We start from the raw sequence: 18,656 nt of genomic DNA, 5'->3' as shown, positions 1-18,656 counted from the left end.
CCTGGCCCCTTCCCTCCCCTCTCCTTCCCCTGCCTGCCATCTCTTCCTAGACATTCCAGTCCTAAACCCGAAGGGGGGCCACGGAAGGTGGGCAGCCTCACACATCAAGGTGGGGCCAGAGAAGGAGGACAGTGGCTCCAAGTCAGAGACCAAGCAGGGAGGGGAGGGTGTCCACAGGGATGGCAGCCGGGCACGGGTGAGGGAACCCAAAATGCTCACTTGCGGGGGTGGCCTGTAGGGTGAGGGGGCATCATGAGTGGAAAGGGATGGATCATGGATTGGGTCCGTAAAGGAGGATTGATCAAGTAATACAGAAAGGATGATGGGAGCCAGCATTCTCACTGTTGGAGAAAAAGTCATAGGTTCAGAGACTGAGAAACTAGACTAAACCCCATGAAGTCACTGACTGAACTATCCATGTAAATTCATTCTTTTCTGTGTAGATAGGTGATAGCAGGCCAGATGATACAGACAGATGACAGATAGATGCAGATATAGACAGATAGGTGTGTGTGTGTGTAGCTACAAAAGCACATTATACCTGCTGCTTTCCACTGATGTAGTATAGACACCTGAGCACTGCAGGGGTCTGGGATGGGGTTTTGCACATGCCCAGCCCAAAAGATTGGGGCTGGCAGCCAGTGTGGATCCTGGGTCTCAGGGCACCTCTGGCTGGAGCAGCTCTGTTGGAGTTGAGGGGGAAGACAGGACTCAGGAAATTGGAGTCTGCTAATGTAGAACCCTGGGAAGTGATCAGCACCAAAACTTTCAGAAGTTTTCCAGTGACTATGCTGGCACTTGGTTTCATCATAGCAAAGTTTCTGGGGTTTTCTGCAGAGCAGGGTACAGAGAACCATAGTCACTCCTGCTGCGTGGTTGACACTGGTAGTCCCTGCCCTTCTTCTTTGTTCCTAGTTGTCTCTGGTTGTCTCGGCTCTGCTCGTCTCTGGGTGGGGTGAAAGCAAAGCAGGTCGTTTGTGCAATGTTCTGAAAGGCTGGAGAAACTGGTCACTCTTCATGGCGTCTCTTTTAGTTTTGTTTTTTTTCCAGCAAGGGAAAATGTCTCAGGCTGGGGACTTTCCTGTTGATGCTGAGCAGTGCTGGCCTAGGGGAAGGGATGATGCAAACAAAATGTAACTATTCTCCTTACTCTTTCTGTGAGTTATTTTCAAATGTGGTCTGTTATATTGCTGACACTTTTTAGACCTAATATCATTTACTGTGAGCAGTCCAATTGTGAGACAACAAAGGCTGGAGTCTCCTACTCTGCCATCTTGGTGATGTCACCTTAGTATTTCATCATTAAAGTGATGTTAGCTGTAGGTTTTTTTTTTTTTTTTTTTTGTAGATGCTCTTTATCAAGCTAAGGAAATTTGTCTTTCTCGTTTGTGAGCTTTGTCAAAAATGAGGGTTGGAAGTATCCATTTTAAAACAAAATATAAATTTGAAAGATTGAGGAAATTTTAAAACAGGTTGGCTTCATAAGCCTGTTCCAAGATGAGAAAGAGAGTTATCTTCTTTACCCTTCTGTTCCTGGGGGGAAATGTAGGGGAAAATATTTTCCATATCACTGTGTAATTTTTTCAGAATAGCAAGTAGATTCCTAATCTTTTGTGTAGGTAGTACTAAAACCCCCCACCATATCAGCACATTCCTTTTCAAGTTGGTCAGCCTGTAAATATATGTAAATACAGAAGTAATCTGAGGCAAAATGCAGTCTGCCAAGGCTATCTGGCTGGCTGTCACCAATCCCTTCTCTGCATAGCCCAGGAAGATGAACTAGACCTTATTCCCTTCTATCCCTCCGGAAGAACCCTTTCTGCACTACATGGGTCATTTGCGTTTAAAAGGAGATTGGAATATGAAGGCTGGAAACCACATGAAGCGGCCAACTATCTACCACGTTCGCAGGAACCTAGAGATTCAGGATAAATGTTTATTGTGCATCTAGCACAGGGCCTGGTACAACGTAGAGAGTCACTAAAGATTTGTTGAATACATTGTCCCCAAATTATTAACACATTTTCCACAACTGTTGAGATTTCCAAAACTTCAGTTCAGTTCAGTCGCTCAGTCGTGTCCACCTCTTTGCAACCCCATGAATCGCAGCACACCAGCCTCCCTGTCCATCACCAACTCCCGGAGTTCACTCAGATTCACGTCCATAGAGTCAGTGATGCCATCCAGCCATCTCATCCTCTGTCGTCCCCTTCTTCTCCTGCCCCCAGTCCCTCCCAACATCAAAGTCTTTTCCAATGAGTCAACGCTTCACATGAGGTGGCCAAAGCTTTAGCATCATGCCTTCCAAAGAAATCCCAGGGTTAAAACTTAGGTAGGGTAAAATGTGTCTTGCTTTCAACTCTAGGTTTTTGGTCCATTGGGAATTATGAAAAATGCTGTTTCTGTGGCTGAGGATGAACAATGGAAGAGAATACGGACATTGCTGTCTCCAACCTTCACCAGTGGGAAGCTCAAGGAGGTAAAAGAAGAGGGTTTTCCATGAGCAACTTAAACAATAAGATAGAAAATAAATTCATAGTCCCTGTCCAAGGAGCAGTGTGCCAAATTTGAGTTTCCTAAAATGGTTTTTATCTTTATATCCTAAAAGAGACATAGTCAGATTCATAATAAAATGTCACTTATGCCTCCATGCCCCTGAAAGCCAGGTTCTTCTAAAACTTGAGTCTCCACATTTAACTTCCAGCACTGTTGTGTTTTGTGTCTAGATGTTCCCTATCATTGGGCAGTATGGAGATGTGTTGGTGAGGAACCTGAGGAAGGAAGCAGAGAAAGGCACGTCTGTCAACATAAAAGAGTAAGTAGGACTGAAGCTGCTGGTCCTCTGAGCTCCATGGAGACCCTTGTGTTTCATGCCTTGGAGCCAACTTCCTACTGCTGAGTTACTCTAGTGACCAAACAGAAGTAAGTATATGGTTTACAACTCCGACTGGCCACCTGAGAATGAGTGCTGGCTCATGAAAATATCAGAATGTATCTTCTGTGTACATGAGACAGGGTTAACTTATCTGCTTAACTGTCACCTTGGATATTCTGGGAAACAAAAATACACAGTTTGGTCTTAAGTCAGGGAGCATGATGCCTCCATCTCTGTCATTTTTTTCAAGATTGATTTGGCTATTTATGGTCTTATATGGTTCCATATAAATTTGAGGATTATTTGTTCTAGTTCTGTGAAAAGTAACACAGGTATTTTGATAGGGATTACATTAGATCTATAGATTGGTTTGGGTAACATGGACATTTTAGCAACATTAATTATTCCTTTCCATGTACATGAGATATCTTTCCATTTCTTTGTTTCATCTTCAATTTCCTTCATTGTTTATAGTTTTCATAGTATAGGTCTTTCACCTCCCTGGTTAACTTTATTCCTAGGTATTTTATTCTTTTTTTTATGTGATTTTAACAGGACTGTTTTATCATTTTCTCTTTCTGGTAGTTCTTTATTATTGTATAGAAAAGCAAAAAAAAAAAGAAAGAAAAGCAACAGATTTCTGCATATTAACCATGTACCTGCCAGTTTACTGAATTCATTTATTCTAGTTTTTTGGTAGAAGTTTCTATGTAAAAATATTATTTCATCTGCAAATAGTGATAGTTTTACATGTTCCCTTCCAATTTGGATGCCTTTTATTTCTTTTTCTTGTCTGATTTGCGTGGCTAGGACTTCTAATACTACATTGAATAGAAGTGGTGAAAGTGGGCATCCTTGTCTTGTTCCTGATTTTAAAGAGAATGGGCTATTATAAACAGTGCTGCGATGAACATGCACCTGTATGTGAGACAGCAAAAGAGATAAAGATGTATAGAACAGTCTTTTGGACTCTGTGGGAGAGGGAGAATGTGGGATGATTTGGGGGAATGGTATGGAAACATGTATATCATATAAGAAACAAATCACCAGTCCAGGTTCAATACAGGATCCTTGGGGCTGGTGCACTGGGATGACCCAGAGGGATGGTATGGGAGAGGGGTTCAGGATGGGGACCACCTGTACACTCATGGTGGATTCATGTTGATGTGTGGCAGAACCAATACAATATTGTAAAATAATTAGCCTCAAATTAAAATAAATAAATTTAAATTAAAAAAAATAAAGTATGGATTTAAAAAAAAAGTGAGTATGGGCACAAAAACAGACACAAAGATCAACTGAATAAAATTGAGAGCCCCAAAATAAACCTGTACACTTATAGTCAATTAATCTATGATAAAGGAGGCAAGAATAAACAATGGATTAAAGACAGTCTTTTCAATAAGTGTGTTGGGAAAACTGGACAGCTGCATGCAAAAGAATGAAATTAGAACATTTTCTCACACCCTATACAAAAACAAACTCAAAATGGATTAAAAACCTGATTGTAAGACCGGAAACCATAAAAACATGGAAGAAACAATAGGGAGAATGAATGCTCTTTGACATAAATCATAACTGTACATTTTTGGATTTGACTCTTAAGGCAAAGAAAACAAGAGCAAAAATAAACAAATGGTGCCCAGTTAAACTTAAAAATCTTTTGCACAACAAAGTAAATTATTAATAAGATGAAAAGACAACCTGGTGAATGGATGGGAGAAAATATTTGCAAATGATATGATAAGAGGTTAATATCAAAAATATATAAATGTCTCATACAACTCAAAATCTGAAAAACAAACAACCCAATGAAAAATGAGCAGAAGATCTTAATAGATATTTCTTCCATGGAAGATATACAGTTGAAAAGATGCTCAACATTGCATATTATCAGAGAAATGGAAACCAAAACCACAAAATCACCCACCACCTGTAAGAATTACTAGCATTAGAAAGTTTACCAATAGCAAATGTTGGTGAGGATGTGGAGAAAAGGGAACCCTGGTATAAGGTCAGTAGACATGTAAATTGATGTAGCCACTGGGGCAACATATGGAGGTTTCTCCAAAAACTAAAAAAAGAAGTGTTCTGTGTGTGCTCAGTTGCTCAGTCATGTCCAACTCTTCACAACTCCATGGACTGTAGCCCACCAGGCTCCTCTGTCCATGGGATTTCCCAGGCAAGAGTACTAGAGTGGGTAGCCATTTCCTTCTCCAGGGAATCTTCCTGATCCAGGGATCAAACCCAAATCTCCTGCATTGCAGGCAGATTCCTTGCTACTCAGAGACCTGGGGAGCCCAAGAACTTTCATATGATATAGCAATTCCACCCTGGGTATATATCCAATGAACATGAATACACTAATTTGAAAATGTACATGTTTACATCAGCATTATTTACAATAGCTAAGATATGGAAACAACCTAAGTATCCACCAACAGAAGATGTGGCACGTGTACAAGTATACACGTGCACACACACATGCACACAAGAAATATTCAGTTCAGTTCAGTTCAGTTGCTCAGTAGTGTGACTCCGCAACCCCATGCAGTGTCAGGTCTGCAGCACGCCAGGCCTCCCTGTCCATCACCAACTCCCGGAGTCCACTCAAACTCAAGAAATAGTACTGAGTCAAAGAAAAGAATGAAATTCTACCATTTACGATAACATACATGGACCTAGAGGGTATTATGCTAAGTGAAATAAGTTAGAGAATGAAAAGTATTGCATATTATCATGTATATGTGGAATCTAAAAATAAAATGAATAAATATCAATATATAAAACCAAAACAGACTCACAGATGTAGAAAACAAACTGATGGTCATCAGTGGGGAGTAGGAACGGGAGTGCAAGATAGGATAGAGGATTAAAAGGTACAAATTGCAATGTATAACATAATTGGGCTACAAGGATAGATTGTACATAACAGGAATATAGCCAATATTTAATAATAACTTTAAATGAAGTATTTAAAATCGCTCTTCTACACCTGAAACTAATGTGATATTGTATATCAACTCTGGTTTTGTGCTAAAGGAGAATCAGTTCTGAGTATAGGTTCTGTGGTGAGCTGAGACCCAGATCAATGTCCCCTTTCTTGACTCCCCAGGAAGAGTGAATTTACTCCCTTTGCTCTGCTCAGACACAGTCCTTATACACCTTTTATTGCCCCTAGTCAAAGCACACCACTGTCCTTTGTCTGATTGTGGGTTCTATCCTCCTATGACTGAGCTCCTTGAGTTTGGCGGTGGGAGGGGGTCTAACTTGCCTTAGTGTCCCCATCCCCCCAGCACAGGGGCAGCTGCATCATTCACACTCATACCCACCTCAGGAGTGAGGGATAGTAGCAGACAGTCTTCCGTGATCCAGCAGGTGGTTCTGAGAGAGTATGGCTCTTGACCTGTCTTGCCTGGGCATCTGATTTTATATGATTTTCTTGTTAACTGTGTTGGATATGGATAGTCAGCTGGTCCTGATTTTAACTGTGTCTGTCTTTCTCTACTCAGCATCTTTGGGGCCTACAGCATGGATGTGATTACTAGCACATCATTTGGAGTGAATATTGATTCACTCGGCAACCCACAAGATCCCTTTGTGGAGAATGTCCAGAAGTTCTTAAGATTTAGTATCCTTGATCCATTCCTTCTCTCAATAGGTAAGTGTCCTACTACGTTTCTTTTTCTATATTCCTCCCTCCATCCCTCCTTCCCTCTCATTTTTCTTTCTCCCTTCCTTCCTTCTTTTTCACAGGTTTATTGAGATATAATTCACATACCATCAATTCACCCACTTAAAATGTACAGTTCAATGGTTTTTACAACTAAGTGTCCATCAATGGATAAGTGGATTTGGAAAATGTGGTGTATACACACACACACCAGAATACTATTCAGCCATTAAAAGGAAGGAAATCCTGCCATTTGCAGCAATGTGGCTGGATCTCAGTGGAGGGCATTATGCTTAGTGAGATAAGTCAGACAGAGAAACGCAAATACTTACATGATGAATCAAAAAAAGGAATCCAAATTCATTGAAAAACTATGTCAGATTTTTGGTTTCCAGAGACAGGGTTTGGGAGATAGTAGAATTGGATGATGGTAGTCAAAAGGTACAAATTTCAATTATTACTTAAATAAATACCCCGGTGTAATATGCTTATAGCTATCCAGTTGTCTCAGCACCACTTGTTGAAAAGCCTATTTTGTCTCCATTAAATGGTCTTGGAAACATTTTCACTGTTCAGTTGACCATAGCCATGTGGGTTTATTTCTGGACTCAAAATTCTATTCCATGAATCTATATGTTCATCCTTAGGCCAGTACCACATTGCCTTGATTAATGTAGCTTTAAGGTAAGTCTTAAAATCAGGAAAGGTGTGTCTTATAACTTTATTATCTTTTTCAGGAATATTTTGTCTTCTATGAGCCCCTTGCAATTTCATATGAATTTAATCTAAGATAGTCAGTTTCTTCAAAGAGGCCAGCTAACATTCTGATAGGGAATGTCTTATATCTGTTGATGTGCCATCTTGACAATGAAAATGTTCTCATTTATGAACATGAAATGTTTTTCACTTATTTACATCTTCTTTAATTTAGTTCAACAAGGTTTTGTGGTTTTCAGAGTGTAAATTTTACATATCTTTTATTTTATTCCTACTTATTCTATTCTTTTTGATGTTACCATAAGTGGAATTGTTTTCTTAATGTCACTTTCATTTTATTTATTACAATGTATAAAAATACAATTGATTTTGTATTTTGATCTTGTATTTTTAAACCTTGCTGAACTTCTTTATTTTTTCTAATAGGTTTTTAGTGGCATCCTTAGGATTCCCTGTATACATGATCATGTTATCTGATGAGTTTTAGTCTTCATTTCCTTTTTTTAAAATTTATTTCATTTTATTTATTTGTTAAATATAAAGGGGGTGTATTCATCACGTCACTTTTATTTATTTATTTTTAATTTATTTATGTTAATTGGAGGCTAATTACTTTACAATATTGTATTGGTTCTGCCACACATCAACATGAATCCACCACGGGCATACACGTGTTCCGCATCCTGAACCCCCCTCCCACCTCCCTCCCTGTCCATCCCTCCAGGTCATCCCAGTGCACCAGCCCCAAGGATCCTGTATCAAAACTGGACTGGCGATTTGTTTCTTATATGATATTATACATGTTTCCATGCCATTCCACCAAATCATCCCACCTTCTCCCTCTCCCACAGAGTCCAAAAGACTATTCTATACATCTGTGTCTCTTTTGCTGTCTCACATACAGGGTTATTGTTACCATCTTTATAAATTCTATATATATGCACTAGTATACTATATTGGTGTTTTTCTTTCTGGCTTACTTCACTCTGTATAATCGGCTCCAGTTTCATCCATCTCATTAGAACTGATTCAAATGTATTCTTTTTAATGGCTGAGTAATACTCCATTGTGTATGTGTACCACAGCTTTCTTATCCATTCATCTGCTGATGGACATCTAGGTTGCTTCCATGTCCTGGCTATTATAAACAGTGCTGTGATGAACATTGGGGTACATGTGTCTCTTTCAATTCTGGTTTCCTCGGTGTGTATGCCCAGCAGTGGGATTGCTGGGTCATAAGGCAGTTCTGTTTCCAGTTTTTTAAGGAATCGCCACACTGTTCTCCATAGTGGCTGTACTAGTTTGCATTCCCACCAACAGTGTAAGAGGGTTCCCTTTTCTCCACACTCTCTCCAGCATTTATTGCTTATAGACTTTTGGATAGCATCCATTCTGACTGGCGTGAAATGGTCCCTCATTATGGTTTTGATTTGCATTTCTCTGATAATGAGTGATGTTGAGCATCTTCTCATGTGTTTGTTAGCCATCTGTATGTCTTCTTTGGAGAAATGTCTGTTTAGTTCTTTGGCCCATTTTTTAATTGGGTCGTTTATTTTTCTGGAATTGACCTGCAGGGGTTGCTTGTATATTTTTGAGATTAGTTCTTTGTCAGTTGCTTCATTTGCTATTATTTTCTCCCATTCTGAAGGTTGTCTTTTCACCTTGCTTATAGTTTCCTTTGTTGTGCAGAAGCTTTTAAGTTTAATTAGCTCCCATTTTTTTATTTTTGCTTTTATTTCCAATATTTTGGGAGGTGGGTCATAGAGGATCCTGCTGTGATTTATGTCAGAGAGTGTTTTTCCTATGTTTTCTTCTAGGAGTTTTATAGTCTCTGGTCTTACGTTTAGATCTTCAATCCATTTTTGAGTTTATTTTTGGGTATGGTGTTAGAAAGTGTTCTAGTTTCATTCTTTCACAAGTGGTTGACCGGTTTTCCCAGTACCACTTGTTAAAGAGATTGTCTTTAATCCATCGTATTTTCTTGCCTCCTTTGTCAAAGATAAGGTGTCCATAGGTGCCTGGATTTATCTCTGGGCTTTCTATTTTGTTCCATTGATCTATATTTCTGTCTTTGTGCCAGTACCATACTGTCTTGATGACTGTGGCTTTGTAGTAGAGCCTGAGGTCAGGCAGGTTGATTCCTCCAGTTCCATTCTTCTTTCTCAAGATTGCTTTGGCTATTTGAGTTTTTTTGTATTTCCATACAAATTGTGAAATTATTTGTTCTAGCTTTGTGAAAAATACCGTTGGTAGCTTGATAGGGATTGCATTGAATCTATAGATTGCTTTGGGTAGTATACTCATTTTCACTATATTGATTCTTCTGATGCATGAACATGGTATATTTCTCCATCTATTAGTGTCCTCTTTGATTTCTTTCTGGAGAAGGCAATGGCACCCCACTCCAGTACTCTTGCCTGGAAAATCCCATGGATGGAGGAGCCTGGTAGGCTGCAGTCCATGAGGTCGCTACAAGTCGGACACGACTGAGCGAGTTTACTTTCACGTTCACTTTCACTTTGATTTCTTTCACCAGTGTTGTATAGTTTTCTATATATAGGTCTTTAGTTTCTTTAGGTAGATATATTCCTAAGTGTTTTATTCTTTTCGTTGCAATGGTGAATGGAATTGTTTCCTTAATTTCTCTTTCTATTTTCTCATTATTAGCGTATAGGAATGCAAGGGATTTCTGTGTGTTGATTTTATATCCTGCAACTTTACTATATTCATTGATTAGCTCTAGCAATTTTCTGGTGGAGTCTTTAGGGTTTTCTATGTATAGGATCATGTCATCTGCAAACAGTGAGAGTTTTACTTCTTCTTTTCCAATTTGGATTCCTTTTATTTCTTTTTCCACTCTGATTGCTGTGGCCAAAACTTCCAAAACTATGTTGAATAAGTGGTGAAAATGGGCACCCTTGTCTTATTCCTGAATTTAGAGGAAATTCTTTCAATTTTTCACCATTGAGGATAATGTTTGCTGTGGGTTTGTCATATATAGCTTTTATTATGTCGAGGTATGTTTCTTCTATTCCTGCTTTCTGGAGAGTTTTTATCATAAATGGATATTGACTTTTGTCAAAGGCTTTCTCTGCATCTATTGAGAAAATCATATGGCTTTTATTTTTCAGTTTGTTAATGTGGTATATTACATTGATTGATCTGCAGATATTGAAGAATCCTTGCATCCCTGGGATAAAGCCCACTTGGCCATGGTGTATAAGCTTTTTAATGTGTTGTTGGATTCTGTTTGCTAGAATTTTGTTAAGGATTTTTGCATCTATGTTCATCAGTGATATTAGCCTGTAGTTTTCTTTTTTTGTGGCATCTTTGTCTGGTTTTGGTATTAGGGTGATGGTGGCCTCATATAATGAGTTTGGAAGTTTACCTTCCTCTGCTATTTTCTGGAAGAATTTGGGTAGGATAGGTGTTAGCTCTTCTCTAAATTTTTGGTAGAATTCAGCTGTGAAGCCTTCTGGACCTGGGCTTTTGTTTGCTGGAAGATTTCTGATTACAGTTTCAATTTCTGTGCTTGTGATGGGCCTATTAAAATTTTCTATTTCTTCCTGGTTCAGTTTTGGAAAGTTGTACTTTTCTAAGAATTTGTCCATTTCTTCCAAGTTGTCCATTTTATTGGCATATAGTTGCTGATAGTAGTCATCTCTCCATTTTCATTTCTAACTTTATTGATCTGATTTTTCTCCCTTTGTTTCTTGATGAGTCTAGCTAATGGTTTGTCAATTTTATTTATTGTTTCAAAGAACCAGCTTTTGGCTTTGTTGATTTTTGCTATGGTCTCTTTTGTTTCTTTTGCATTTATTTCTGCCCTAATTTTTAAGATTTCTTTCCTTCTACTAACCCTGGGGTTCTTCATTTCTTCCTTTTCTAGTTGCTTTAGGTGTAGAGTTAGGTTATTTAGTTGACTTTTTTCTTGTTTCTTGAGGTATGCCTATATTGCTATGAACTTTCCCCTTAGCACTGGTTTTACAGTATCCCACAGGTTTTGGGTTATTGTGTTTTAATTTTCATTCATTTCTATGCATATTTTGATTTCTTTTTTGATTTCTTCTGTGATTTCTTGGTTATTCAGCAGTGTGTTGTTCAGCCTCCATATGTTGGAATTTTTAATAGTTTTTCTCCTGTAATTGACATCTAATCTTACTGCATTGTGTGGTCAGAAAAGATGCTTGGAATGATTTCAATTTTTTTGAATTTACCAAGGCTAGATTTATGGCCCACGATGTGATCTATCCTGGAAGGTTCCATGTGCACTTGAGAAAAAGGTGAAATTCATTGTTTTGGGGTGAAATGTCCTATAGATATCAATTAGGTCTAGCTGGTCTATTGTATCATTTAAAGTTTGTGTTTCCTTGTTAATTTTCTGTTTAGTTGATCTATCCATAGGTGTGAGAGGGGTATTAAAGTCTCCCACTATTATTGTGTTATTGTTAATTTCCCCTTTCATACTTGTTAGCATTTGTCTTACATATTGTGGTGCTCCTATGTTGGGTGCATATATATTTATAATTGTTATATCTTCTTGGATTGATCCATTGATCATTATGTAGTGTCCTTTTTTTGTCTCTTTTCACAGCCTTTGTTTTAAAGTCTGTCTTATCGGATATGAGTATTGCTACTCCTGCTTTCTTTTGGTCTCTATTTGCGTGGAATATCTTTTTCCAGCCCTTCACTTTCAGTCTGTATGTGTCTCCTGTTTTGAGGTGGGTCTCTTGTACACAACATACATAGGGGTCTTGTTTTGTATCCATTCAGCCAGTCTTTGTCTTTTGGTTGGGGCATTCAACCCATTTATGTTTAAGATAATTATTGATAAGAATGATCCTGTTGCCATTTACTTGATTGTTTTGGGTGTGAGTTTATACACCATTTTTGTGTTTCCTGTCTAGAGAAGATCCTTTAGCATTTGTTAGAGAGCTGGTTTGGTGGTGCTGAATTCTCTCAGCTTTTGCTTGTCTGTAGAGCTTTTGATTTCTCCTTCATATTTGAGTGAGATCCCTGCTGGGTACAGTAATCTGGGCTGTAGGTTATATTCTTTCATCACTTTAAGTATGTCTTGCCATTCCCTCCTGGCCTGAAGAGTTTCTATTGAAAGATCAGCTGTTATCCTTATGGGAATCCCCTTGTGTGTTATTTGTTGTTTTTCCCTTGCTGCTTTTAATATTTGTTCTTTGTGTTTAACCTTTGTTAATTTAATTAATATGTGTCTTGGGGTGTTTCGCCTTGGGTTTATCCTGTTTGGGACTCTCTGGGTTTCTTGGACTTGGGTGATTGCCGGAGTCCAGCCCCCGCAGGATCCAGGGGAACCCTCAGAGAAACAGTGTCAGTGAAGAGATTTAGAGAGAGATAAAGAAAGAATGTTTGCAGATAAGAAAATAGAGGAGAGAAAGATGCTGATATTCCTTGGTTTACACAGAAAGCCAATAAAGCCCCAGGACAAGGGACTTGCTCTGTTCACGGAGGCCGCAGGCACCCTCCTGGTCTCCTGAGGGAGTGAAGACACAGAGCGCCTTCCCGTTCAGGTCTTAGAAGCCCAGGCAGATAAGAGAACGCAGAGAGCCTCTATGCTCCAAGGGATCAGCCTGAAAAAGAGAGTAAGAGAGAGAAAGAAAGAAAAACACGGGGTGACCAAGCTTCATTGAGCGAGGCCCATAAGTTTATTTTCAAAAGGAACTTTTATACCTTGACTTGTACATAGAGGGAAATGAAAGATGCAAAGTCATACAGAGTCAGGCCAAACATTACATCTGTTTTGCCTTTATTGAAACCAGGATTTTTTCTGCATACCTTCCCCATAAACAATGTTGTGGACATTGGAGGCCTGTGGACATTTTATGGCCCTCTTTTGATAAAGGCTGCTCAACCAGAAAACTTATTTTCCCTTGAAGTGTTTTTTCTTTATATTTTTAATCTATGTCAGCCTCAGAAAGTATTAAACAGAGTTACATTTCTCATGGAGCAAAGGTGCAGTGAGTTACAACAAAGAAAGAACCAATTAGCTCAAAGGTCTGATATGGTTAATTCCAAGGCTACACTTGTTTTTCTTACATTCCAACTATGTTAACTAATGTACTCCCACGTGCACAGTGGATAAGAGATATGGGAACTTGGCAGCAAGCACTGGCTCAACAATGAAAGCCTACACCAGCACTATTCTAATAGCTTTTAACTCTTTGAAAGACTCTATATTTTTAGGCTTCCCGTGCCTCTCACAGTTGGGAGACTGTGAATAATCATATGTGTAGCTGCCAGAGTCTGGATAAACCTGCCAAGCAAGCTAGAAAGCCATCAGAGGGGATTTGAATTGAAATATTCCTTTCATGTCCAAGAGACTTATTAGCTAGAGCCCTAAGTTTGATTTTCTCCAAAGAAAGGTGGTCGGGGATAGCCCCCTGTTAATGTCAGAAGAGTTGGTGAAAGGCACAAAATAGTAAGACAGAAAGATTCTGGTTTGGGGGTAGATGCTCAAGCAGATCCAGGGAGCCCCTCGAATCCTGATCCACCTTTGCCTATCAGGTCTTCTCCCCATGACCTTTGTCATGGGTGGGATCTCCCATGGTGGCTCCCAGCAGGTGATTATTTCCTTCCCCATTTTGGGGAAGTTTTCAACTATTATTGCCTCAAGTATTTTCTCATGGTCTTTCTTTTTGTCTTCTTCTTCTGGGACTCCTATGATTCAAATGTTGGGGTCTTTAATATTGTCCTGGAGGTCTCTGAGATTGTCCTCATTTCTTTTAATTTGTTTTTCTTTTTTCCTCTCTGATTCATTTATTTCTACCATTCTATCTTCTACCTCACTAATCCTATCTTCTGCAAATGCAAATAGTTATTCTACTATTTGTTGCCTCCAGAGTGTTTTTGATCTCATTTATTGCATTATTCATTATATATTGACTCTTTTTTATTTCTTCTAGGTCCTTGTTAAACCTTTCTTGCATCTTCTCAATCCTTGTCTCCAGGCTATTCATCTGTGATTCCATTTTTATGTCAAGATTTTGGATCATTTTCACTATCATTATTTGGAATTCTTTATCAGGTAGATTCCTTATCTCTTCTTCTTTTGTTTGGTTTGGTGGGCATTTATCCTGTTCCTTTACCTGCTGGCTATTCCTCTGTCTCTTCATCTTGTTTATATTGCTGTGTTTGGGGTGCCTTGTCAAAGTTTCCTGGTTAGGGAAGCTTGTGTTGGTGTTCTGGTGGGTGGAGCTGGATTTCTTCTCTCTGGAGTGCAGTGAAGTGTCCAGTAATGAGTTATGAGATGTCAGTGGGCTTGGAGTAACTTTGGGTAGCCTGTATATTGAAGCTCAGGGCTGTGTTCCTGTGTTGCTGGAGAATTTGCATGGTATGTCTTGCTCTGGGACTTGTTGTCTCTTGGGTGGTGCTTGGTTTCAGTGTAGGTATGGAGGCATTTGATGAGCTCCTGTTGATTAATGTTCCCTGTAGTCAGGAGTTCTCTGGTGTTCTCAGGATTTGGACTTAAGCCACCTGCTTCTGGTTTTCAGTCTTATTTTTACAGTAGTCTCAAGACTTCTCCATCTATACAGCACCATTGATAAAACATCTAGGTTAAAGATGAAAAGTTTCTCCATAGTGAGGGACACCCAGAGAGGTTCACAGAGTTATATGGAGAAGAGAAGAGGGAGGAGGGAGTTAGAGGTGACTCAAATGAGATGAGGTAGAATCAAAAGAGGAGACAGTAAGCTGGCCAGTAATCACTTCCTTCTGTGCGCTTCAGTCTGGACCACTCAGAGGTGTTCACAGAGTTATACAGAGAAGAGAAGAGGGAGGAAGGAGGTAGAGGTGGCCAGGAGGATAAAGTGGGGAATCAAAAGGAGAGAGACAGATCCAGCCAGTAATCAGTTCCTTAAGTGTTCTCCACTGTCTGGAACACACAAAGAGATTCACAGATTTGGGTAGAGAAGAGAAGGGGGAGGGAGGAGATAGAGGCGACCTGGTGGAGAAAAAGGAGAGTCCAAAGTGGGAGATAGCAGTCAAGCCAGTAATCTCACTCCCAAGTAAAAATGGGTATTGAAGATTGGGTTCTTAAAGGTACAAAATTGATAACAAATACCAAAAAGCAAAGATTAAAAATCTAGAGTAGAGGTTGGATTTTCTAAAATACAATATTAAAGAAAAGAAAAAAAAATAAGCAAAGTCACAAAAATTATAATATATATATATGAAGTTTGATTTTAAAAATAGGGTCTCTTTTTTTACAAAATAATAGTAGGTTATAAAAATGAAAATTAAAGGAGTAATAGAGGACTTAAAAATAAAAAAAAATTTTTTTAAAGAATGATAGTAAAAATATATCTAGGACTTTCTCTGGTGTTGTGGGCAGTATGGGGTCAGTTCATTTTTGGATAGTTCCTTGGTCCAGCTTATATTTCTCAAGATCTATAGGCCCCTTCCTATGTAGTGGGTAGTAATTACAGGGTTTTAATCTATTGCCTGTCACTTCCAAGGCAGCTCCCTGTTTTAGCTTCTTCTGTTTGCTGGTCTCTTCAGTGTCTGATTTCCGCCCTGACACAAGGGGGCGGTGGTGGACACTTTTTTAGGCTCACTTGTTCAGTCACGCTGTGGGGAGGGAAGGATGCTGCAAGCAAATAACACTGGTGTGTGCTCGCAGTGTCTCAGCCACACTGGGCCTGCCCCCACTCACGGTGCGTGTGCCCTCCCTGCCCACACTGCTCAGGCTCTAGGTTGCTCCACTGGGAACCATCCGAGGCCAGCCCTGGGCTGCATGCACCTCCCAGGTCTAAGCCGCTCAGGTTCAGGTACTCGGGTAGTCCTCAGAGGTGCAGACTCAGTTGCGCCTGCGTTTTGTGCCCTTCCCAGGTCTGAGCAGCTCAGGTGATGAGGTGTTTGGCGAGCGCGGTCACTGTGACTTATCACTTCCCCCGTCCCTGCCGCTCAGTTTTCTGGGTGTACAACTGGCATGCCTTCTCAGGCGGATGTTGACCGTCCAGAACCCCAAGAAGTCTTTGTTAGCAAAGAAGCCTACTTGCAGTTTGGTAGATAATGTCTCTCTGGGGCTGCGATTGCCCTCTTCTGGCTCTGGCTGTCTGTCACCGGAGGGGGATGGTCTGCAGCGGGCTAGCTCTCTGTTCAGTTCTTTGTTCTGTGAGTGGCCTGGCGGTGTCTTAGGTTAGGGCTTTTCGCGTGGTAGCTATCCCACAGTCTGGTTTGCTAGCCCAAATTAGTTCCCTCAGATTGCCCTCAGGGCATTCAGGCCCGGTCCTTACTCTAAGCAATGCAGCCTGCACGTCCCTGCACAGCCCCTGCTTGCTAGCAATGGGTGCAGGTGTCTGCGCTGCTTCTCTGCTGGGGAATTACCGTTGGGCATGTAATCTGTGGGTTTTAATTATTTATTTTTCCTCCCAGTTATGTTGCCCTCTGTGGTTCCAAGGCTCACCACAGACTCGCCAGTGAGTGTTTCCTGGTGTTTGGAAACTTCTCTCTTTTTAAGACTCCCTTCCCGGGACAGAGCTCCATCCCTACCTTTTTGGTCTCTCTCTTTTTTTTTTTTTTTTTTGTCTTTTATATTTTTTCCTACCTCCTTTCGAAGACACTGGGCTGCTTTTCTGGGTGCCTGATGTCCTCTGCCGGCATTCAGAAGTGGTTTTGTGGAATTTACTCAGCGTTTAAATGTTCTTTTGATGAATTTGTGGGGGAGAAAGTGGTCTCCTTGTCCTATTCCGCCGCCATCTTAGGACTGCCCCCTTCATTTCCTATATGGATATATATTTTGTTTAATTATCTTGACTAATTACTTCTTGTTAGAATGTCAGGTACAGTTTTGGATAGAAGTGGTGAAAAAGGCTTCCTTGTCTTATTCTTAACTGTAGAGAAAAGCATCCAGTTTTTCACTATTAAATATTAGTGTTAACTATGTTTTTTTCATAGGTTCCTTTTATCAGGTTGATAAAAGTCCCTCTGTTCCTGTTTGCTGAGAGCTTTTATCACAAGCGGGTATTGGATTTTGTCACATGGTTCTTATGCATCTATCAGATCATCGTGTAGTCACTATTTATTATTCTATTGAAATGGCATATTATACAACCTTGCATTCCTGGAATAAAGCGCACTTATATATGATGTATACATCTTTTTCTATATTAGTAGACTCGGTGTGCTGGTATTTTGTTGAGGATTTGTGTATCCATGGTCATAGGATATATTGGTCTATAGTTTTCTTTTCCTGTTATATCTTAGTCTGTTTCTCACTCTGGGTTAATACTGGCCCTGCAGAATAACTTTCAAAGTGTTCTATCATTTTATATTTGCTGGATGAGTTAGTGAAAATTTGGTATTAATTCTGTAATTATTTGAGTAGTATTCAGCATTAAAGCCATCTGGACCTAAGCTTTTCATTGTCAAATTGGGTTGTTTCTTGATTATCAAATCAAACTTTGTATTTCTTATAGGTCTATTCACATTGTCTCTTTCTTTTTGAGTAGTTTCTTTTTAATAAATTTTCCAATTAATTAATTTATTTTAATTGGAAGATAAATGCTTTACAATATTGTGATGGTTTTTGCCATACATCAACTTGAATCGGCCACGGATATACATGTGTCCCCTCCATGCTGAACCCCCTCCCACCTCCCTCCCGCTATGTCCCTCTGGATTATCCCCAAGTACTGGCTTTGGGTTCCCTGTTTCATGCATTGAACTCGCACTGGTCATCTATTTTACATATGGTAATGTACATGTTTCATTGCTGTTCTCTCAAATCATCCCACCCTCGCCTTTTCCCACTGAGTCCAAAAGTCTTCATTTTAGATCTGTGTCTCTTTGCTGTGCTGCAGTAGGATCATTGGTACCATCTTTCTAAATTCAATATATATGCATTAATATACAGTATTTGTCTTTTCTTTCTGACTTACTTCACTGTGTATGATAGGCTCCAGGTTCATCCATCTCCCTAGAACTGACTCAAATGTATTCCTTTTTTATAACTGAGTAATATTCCATTGTATATATGTACTGTGACTTGCTTATCTGTTCTTCTGCCAATGGACATCTAGGTTGCTTCCATGTCCTAGCTATTGTCAATAGTGCAGCAGTACATTGGGTATATGTGTCTATTTCAGTTCTGGATTCCTTGGGGTGTATGCCCAGCAGTGGGTTTGCTGGGTCATATGGCAGTTTTATACCCAGGTTCTTAAGGAATCTCCACACTGTTCTCTACAGTGGCTGTACCAGTTTGCATTCTCACCAACCATGTAAGAGGTTTCCCTTTTCTCCACACCCTCTCTGGCATTTATTGTTTGTAAACATTTTGATGATGGCCATTCTGACTAGTAGGAGATGATACACTAGTGTGAGTGTGGTTTTTATTTGCATTTCTCTAATAATGTGTGAAATTGA

General features: G+C 39.7%; 1 protein-coding gene across 1 annotated transcript in view; it reads left to right on the top strand.

Moving 5' to 3' along the window:
- The window catches only part of LOC120879810 (cytochrome P450 3A24-like), a 66,971-nt gene that overhangs the window by 27,954 nt on the left and 20,361 nt on the right, over nucleotides 1-18,656 (top strand). Inside the window, exons 6-8 of the mRNA XM_040262811.1 lie at nucleotides 2,366-2,479; nucleotides 2,727-2,815; nucleotides 6,388-6,536. Of these exons, the coding sequence (XP_040118745.1) occupies nucleotides 2,366-2,479; nucleotides 2,727-2,815; nucleotides 6,388-6,536 (352 nt within the window). The remainder of the gene's footprint in view (nucleotides 1-2,365; nucleotides 2,480-2,726; nucleotides 2,816-6,387; nucleotides 6,537-18,656) is intronic.

The sequence above is a fragment of the Oryx dammah genome, unplaced genomic scaffold (genome assembly GCF_014754425.2).
Source record: "Oryx dammah isolate SB20612 unplaced genomic scaffold, SCBI_Odam_1.1 HiC_scaffold_2, whole genome shotgun sequence".
NCBI lineage: Eukaryota > Metazoa > Chordata > Mammalia > Artiodactyla > Bovidae > Oryx > Oryx dammah.
Note: the sequence above shows the minus strand (reverse complement) of the source record. Positions and strands in the feature narration are given on the sequence as shown.